Source organism: Protopterus annectens, chromosome 11.part0 (assembly GCF_019279795.1).
Source record: "Protopterus annectens isolate FY-2018-M chromosome 11.part0, PAN1.0, whole genome shotgun sequence".
In the NCBI taxonomy this organism is placed as follows: Eukaryota; Metazoa; Chordata; order Ceratodontiformes; family Protopteridae; genus Protopterus; species Protopterus annectens.
In genome coordinates, this window is record NC_056745.1 from 1,381,317,764 (window position 1) to 1,381,325,476 (window position 7,713).

Genomic DNA, 7,713 nt, shown 5'->3' on the forward strand with positions numbered 1-7,713 from the left:
TGTGCCCATTAGTTTACCTGGTTCTTCAGGCTCTAGGATTGATGGCCTCAGCCATTCATCTCATTCCCTTAGCCAGGTACCACACCACATGCAAGTGTTGCTGTGGACCTTGGCTGTCCAGTGGTTGGCCCTGCTTCATCCCTTATGATTAACACTGACGCTTATGTGCAAATGTCACTTGCAGTGATGGCTTCAGTCTCAGGATATCTAGACAGGCCCTTTTCTCTCCAACCACCCATGGCCACAGTGACCACAGATGCCTCGCTGTTGGGGTGGGGGGACATTTTCAGGGGAAGACTGTCCAAGGTATGTAGTCCCCAGTAGAGACCAAGTTGAATGTAATTGTAGAAAGGAGAGCAGTTCTATTGTTGCAAGCCTTCCAGGACAGCCTCCCTCTAGGGATGATTGCAGTTCAGTTGCATGTCAGTCTGGTACGTCAAATGGGGAAACAAGTTCTTACCAGTTGTGCAGAGGCTATAAGAGTGTGGGAATTGGTAATGTCCTGCAGCCACTTCCTCATTGCAACACATACCCAAAGATTCCAACGTGTTGGCCGATGGGCCCAGCAGATCTATCTTGACTCACGAGTGGTCTCTCAATCCTTCGGTGGCAAAGCAGATTTTTGACCATTTGGGTCAACCGTCCTGCAACCTTTTTGCCTCCCCAGCTAACTGCAAATGCAGCTGGTACTTCACCCTGATCCCTTCTTAGGGGGGGAGACGCAACGGGATGCTCTAGTTCATGATTGGCCTTCGGGTCTCCTTTATGCCTACCCTCCTGTTGCCTTGATAGCAACGGTTCTGCAGAAAGCTCTATGCTTGAAGATATCCCTTATCCTCATTGCCCTTTTCTGGCCTCGTCACTGTGGTTCCCCTTCATCTGAAGTATCTGCCATGGGTGCTGAATCCCTGTCTGGATCTGATTTCCCATCCTTCAGGGTTTCCTCTCCCAAACTTTCAGCCCCTTTGCCTAACCACATGTTTTCTCCAGTTTCAATGATTATAAAACAATCCAGACTGGTGTCCACCATTGAACATATCTTTCTAGCCTCCCAGAAACTCTCCTCTAGAAAGGTTTAAAGTAGTAAATGAAAAGTTTTCTGTCTGGGCTATGAGCAGGAATCTGGATCCCTTTTTGGTTTCAATGTCTAATATTCTTTTGTTCTTGTCCTCCCTTTTCCAAGGGGAACAAATCTTTCCATTATTAAGGTTCATTTGGTTATTTCCAACTTTCATGTGAGCTCTGATTTGACCTTTTCATCCAGTCTTTCTAAAGCTTTTATGAACGTTTTTTCTGCTTTGGCCTCCGATTTAAGGACCCATTGCCTCCTTGGGACCTTGTGTTTTTGCAATCTCTGACCAGGAGTCCTTTTGAGCCTGCTAGTTCCTGTGATCTCAAGTTCCAATCTTGGAAAATGGCCTTCCTGGTGACTATTACCTCAGGTAGGAGGGTCTCGGAATTGCAAGCTCTCACTATCACACCTCCTTACTTGATTTTTCACAAGGACAGTCTCTCTTGGGATGAATCCCTCATTGCCCCAGATTGCTTCTGAATTGTCTTTAAACCATTGTATTCAGCTTCTGTTTTTCTTTCCCAACTATTCCATTGAAGGGGAGTATATCCTACATAACTTAAAAGACGTTCATCGGCAATTAAGGTTCTACCTGAATAGGGCGAAAGGCTTTTAAGTCAGAACAGCTTTGTGCCCCCCCCCCCCCAACAGACATGGCCTTCAAGTTTCCAAGGTCACCAGTTCTAAATGGATATCTAGCTGCATCTCTGGTCTATGATCATCTTGAGGTGCCAAGAAATGTCAAGGCTAATTTTGCTAGGTCTGTAGACTTCAGCCTTTACAGTGAGACGTTCCATCAATGACATTTTGTGCTGCTGTCACTTGATCTAACCTTCACGCTTTTATTTAGCACTACAAGCTTGATCTGGTTTCTAGGAGCAGGGCTTCCTTTGGCTCCATGGTGCTCTGGCATGTCCTTCCTTGAGGCCTCCCAAGGTCGATGGTAGCTGGGGACTTTGACCCTGTAGTGAAAAATTACTTGGATAACATCAGATTAGGAGTTATATACTTACGGTAACTTGACATCTGTGTAATTCTGTGTTGTCATTCATCACGTTACCCTCCCACCATCCCCCTACCCTGCTGGCTTGGATCCGATATCTGATCCAGGACCCTGTAGTGATGAATGATGTAGAATAACAGATGCCAAGTTATGGTAAGTAAATAACTCTATTTGGTCTCCATATACTCCAGTCATGTATGTACCGCTTCCAGTTTCTGCTTTACCATTTATAAATTAGATGTGTAATGGTGGATCTGTTTGGTGTGAGTGGACATAGCAGTGTACAGATCTTATCTTGCTGTCATTTTAGGGTATGTATTCCAACAGAGCAGCATTCATTTTTCAGACATTAGTGCATCAACCTTTGTCTGGGCCCCTCTATACAGGGTTAAATCCCCAGTAGCATGCTGAGCCATACTTTCCAGAACAGGGATGAGCTTTCATCCCGGTGAAGTCTGCCCGGGATACATGAATACTATCTTTTTTCACCCAGTTCCTTTTTCAGTAGATGAAGTTATTTCCACCCTATAGCCTTGCCTTCATCAGATGCTGAAACACAAATGTATATTTTAGGTATGGGGGGGGGCTCCTGCACAGTTGCATTGTATTCACATGGTCATCCTAACAGTCGTCTGTACATTTATTGTACAATTATTGTCCTAGTCAACCAAGTGTCAACTAACCTGAATATAATGAAATGTAACTAAATGTAGCTGCTATTGTAATATTCTTATCTCTCTTAAAACTATAATTGTTTTTTGTCTTTTTTACAATGTCATTTTAACCCTGTTGGAGCTTTTCTCCCCGGGACTCCGCTGAAAATGGACATGTATCCAGTCGGATTACCCCGGTCAACAAATGTAAAATAAATAAATTTACAAGGTGTTGTACAATTGATTCCTTTTCTAGATCCCTGGACAGTCTTTGCTAGGAGCATTCTCTGGGGGCACCTGGATCCATGCCCTTCTAACATGAATAGGCTAACAACCATATGGCCTAAACACTAGAATGAAGGATGAACATAGTAAGTTGTGCAAGTTGCACTTGCCCATAATAGTAAATGTACAAATTCACTGCTCCAGTAGCTGTCTACCGTCCTCTTTGGGCTGTGAGGTTGTTAGATCTTAAAATACATATTTTAGAGGTTCATGATGAGTATGTATTACTTTTGGGTAAGAAAGTCCTGAAGAAAGTTAGTCTGCTGATTTCCCACCACAGTGCCTTCCAGTCAGCAGTCAGTGAGTGGGGGTGGGAGCAAAAGCTTTTGGAAGCTGGCTAGCTGATATGCCCTGAAGAGGATCCAAGCCATATAGCGTAAAAGCTACTGCAGCAGTGAGAATTTCAAGCATGTACTGTTCTGGGGAACTGCAACTTACACAACTATACTTGCTGCATTTGAAATGAATGCCCATTTGTTTTACTAGTGCCAAAACAGCTAAAAGCTAGCAGTTAGTGGTAGCCCCAGAGCTTTGTCCACTGGAATAGCAGTTGGGTTTCTGGGCAGTGAATGACCAGAGCATGGAAAAGAACTTGGTACTGAGGTACAGCCACATGAAAAGATTGCCACAGCCACATAAAGATTGCCTTCTGTGTTTAAGATGTTTCTAAAAGTAGAGCAAGCCTCTCCAGCTGAAGTCTGCAGTTTCCTTGTTTTTAGAACTTGTGTCTTGAAGACTGACAAATGTCTACATTTCCCTTTAGAGGGAGAGTGACGCCTGCTGTGATGCTTTAGGAGAGGCCTGTTACAGTCCTATTTTGTATACATCTCCCAGCACATTACCATAGTTTTTGTGGAGGCAGCAAGGTAGACAAACTTTGAAAAGATTGTGTTTTGGAACAAAATAGTTTATTTTAGGACCGTTTATGCTCAATCAAATTGTCATCTATCCCCTTTCATATTTTTACATCGGGTTGGGGTGTTACATCAGCATTACTCAGTGATCACATCTGAGTGCCGGTGCTTACACTGCTGAATGGCTAGCCTTTCAAAGCAAATTGAACAGTAAGATTACTTTTTAATTGGTTGGTAAACTAATGGGTAGGCTGGCCCATTCAGAACCTTTCAGCCATAATCTACAAAACATACTAGAAGTACACAGCCCAAGAGGTTGCATTTAGTTAAGCACTAGTACAGTATTGCATTCAAAGTAGATCTGGCTTTCACACTTGATTGCACTTCAAATGTCTTGGTAGTTAGCAGCTATTTTATAAAATGGCAATGTGTTGTCTAGGTGAGAAGTGTCATGCTGTGTATTTAAAATGGTCATTTAAATGTCAGTCATTCAGCATGCAGATGCATTTTTAGAATATAATCCCTCTGTGTTAACCTAGTTTAGAACTTGAGTCTGCAGTTACAATTTTGGCTTGCATTCTGTGTGACCAGCTAAACGTACTGTTTGAGCTGACTAGATTCACTGTGTTTTCTTCTGTTTTTCAGGGTCCCTTGTTACCTGTGGAAATGTTTTCTACGTGTTCTTATTTGGATGGTGGCTTTCTCTGTTTTACTTCCTCTTGACTGCTCTGATGTTCTTCACAGTGTTGGGAGCTCCTTATGGTATGGTTAACACTCACAGCAAGCTCATTATGCATTTTCTGAAGTGTGTGGGCTTGTGTACATTTGCAAAGTGAACAATTGAGGGAATAATTGTACAATTAACTAAAAGCACAGAAGTCCAGACAGCAAAACCCATACAAATTGTATTTCATTCTTCATGAAAACCACTAATGTGCATTCTGTAACTGGAAAGAGCTCCACAGATGGCATGCACATCTGCTCTCTACAGCAACAGCATTGTTTTACACATTTCTATAGCACATGCCTCATCTAGATACCCATAGCCATTGCATATACATATACAGATTGGGGCATTTTTCTGAAGTACTGAAGCACATTCTGCTGAAATTTGGTTTGCTGAAACCAATGTAAGTGTGAATGAATCTACAGTGGAGTTACAAAAAAAAAAACAAAAACTTTGTACATTAATAGTGATGCTACTAAGTTAATGACCTCTTCCTCATTTTGTGTAATCTTGATCCATTGTGTTACAGCCTTGGAGGCTAGGCTGCAAGGAACCCCTCCCATCATGCAGTTTGCATACAGATCTGACCAGGTTTTGTTTTTGATATGCTTTGTGTGGAAGAGAATGGGTTTTGCCATAACCATTTTTGGCGTTTTGTCAAGTTATATCACTTTTGCGGTATGTAAGGGGATATTCTTTTGGCAATTAACTCGTTCAGATGGGTTTGGTTTTGAGTTTTATAATCTGATATTTTTTTCTCACACAGCTTTCCTGTTTCTGCCACATTAAGTAAACCTGTCCATAATTTCCTTACACACATTTTAAGTAGTCTGTGTTAGGAACATTTGTGCTATAAAAGGATGAACACTTGTGATCTTCATTCTGTTGTGAAGGTCCCAGGTGGGAAGTGGGAGTTCTGACAGTACTTACTAGAGAAGCATGTCTGAGGAGCCAGCTTTTGAAGTGAAACCTTTGGAGTCCATGCAAACTTCCACTGTGCAGTAGAAAAAATTAGAGCATATTTTTTTCATTTGTCTCCTCCCTTCCCACTGACAAACTTTCTATCCTAAATTTTCTTGCTGAAGAAAAACGCCAGTCTGCTGAATCTCAGAATACTGACTTATGATTGCTGATTTTTGCTGCTTCCAGGGCTCCCAGTGCCTTGTTACAGCTATTTGGACTCTGGGGCAGCTATCACAGGGTAATTTAAGTCCTTGGTACTGCCTTGGACAAGAAACTAGCAGAAGCATGTTGAGGTAAATGTTTTGGAGCTCCCTATCTTTTTTTTTATTTTTTTTTTTTCGTGGGGCTTGGTGTATGATGTGATGGCACTTGACTGGTTCTGGTTTCTTTCATGGCTGTAATTCTCTGGTTCATTTTTTTAATGTCTGTCAGGTTGCTGAGCTGTCTGCTGCAGTGCACATGCATTCTCCAGACTAGTTTTCTAACATCTGTACTACCAGTACTGGTAGTTCTGAGGTGGTCCTGATATCTGCCTTTCCATTGAACTTGTTCTCCGTATCTGTTGTGGTACTGGGATTTTGGCATCTGTGGAAACATTTCTGGTTATCTGCTTTGGCACTTGCTGAAATTTATGGCCTGGCTTCTAAGTTCTGACTCTACTTGAAAGCTGTATGTTATGTTACTGTCTGTGGGGCATCAAAACTGTTTAGTCCCAAGTACGTGGGCACTTAGACTAATTGGGATGCATATATATATCTATATATATATATAAATATATATATATATATATATGTATATATGTATATATATATGTATATCGGTGTGTATGTATCTATATGTATGTATATATGTATATATATATGCGCGCATATATGTGTATATATATGCGCGCATATATGTGTATATATATGCGCGCATATATATGTGTATATATATATGCGCGCATATATATGTGTATATATATGCGCGCATATATATGTGTATATATATCTTGGCGCATATATATATATATATATATTGTATATATATATATGCGCATATATATGTAATGTATATATATCTTGGCGCATATATGTGTATATATGTATATGCGTATGCGCATATATATGTGTATATATATATGCGCGCATATATATGTGTATATATATGCGCGCATATATATGTGTATATATATGCGCGCATATATATGTGTATATATATGCGCGCATATATATGTGTATATATATGCGCGCATATATATGTGTATATATATGCGCGCATATATATGTGTATATATATGCGCGCATATATATGTGTGTATATATGCGCGCATATATGTGTGTGTATATATATCTTGTATATATATATGTGTGTGTATATATGCGCGCATATATGTGTATATATGCGCGCATATATATGTGTGTGTATGTATGCGCGCATATATATGTGTGTGTATGTATGCGCGCATATATATGTGTGTGTATGTATCTTGTATATATATATAATAATATGTATCACCAGCCATATATATATATGTATGTATATATATGTGTGTATGTAGGCATATATGTGTATGTATATATGCGGGCATATATGTGTATATGTATCTTGTGCAGGCATATATGTGTGTATGTATGCGGGCATATATGTGTGTATGTATGCGGGCATATATGTGTGTATGTATGCGGGCATATATGTGTGTATGTATGCGGGCATATATGTGTGTATGTATGCGGGCATATATGTGTGTGTATGTATGCGGGCATATATGTGTGTGTGTGTATGCGGGCGCATATGTGTGTGTGTGTGTATGCGGGCGCATATGTGTGTGTGTGTGTGTATGCGGGCGCATATGTGTGTGTGTGTGTATGCGGGCGCATATGTGTGTGTGTGTGTGTATGCGGGCGCATATGTGTGTGTGTATTATCGCAGGTATATGTGTGTGTGTGTGTATCTGGCATATATGTAATAATATGTGTGTGTGTATATCTGAGAGCGCTATGTGTGTGTGTATCTTGGCGCATATGTGTGTGTGTGTAATGTTTTGGCGGGATATGTGTGGTTTGGGCGGGAATTTTTTGTTTTTTTTGGGGCGGGATATGTGTGTGTGTTTATGGGGGGGGGAAAGGCGCATATTTTGTGGTTTTTGGGGGGGGGGGTTTTGTTTTTGCGGGGCA

The 7,713-nt window shown here is 40.9% G+C and overlaps 1 protein-coding gene across 1 annotated transcript in view; it reads left to right on the top strand.

Annotated features, from left to right (window-relative positions):
• The window catches only part of LOC122815078 (putative cation exchanger C521.04c), a 1,300,764-nt gene that overhangs the window by 568,566 nt on the left and 724,485 nt on the right, over positions 1–7,713 (top strand). The window contains exon 5 of the mRNA XM_044087322.1: positions 4,513–4,629. Within this exon, the coding sequence (XP_043943257.1) occupies positions 4,513–4,629 (117 nt within the window). The remainder of the gene's footprint in view (positions 1–4,512; positions 4,630–7,713) is intronic.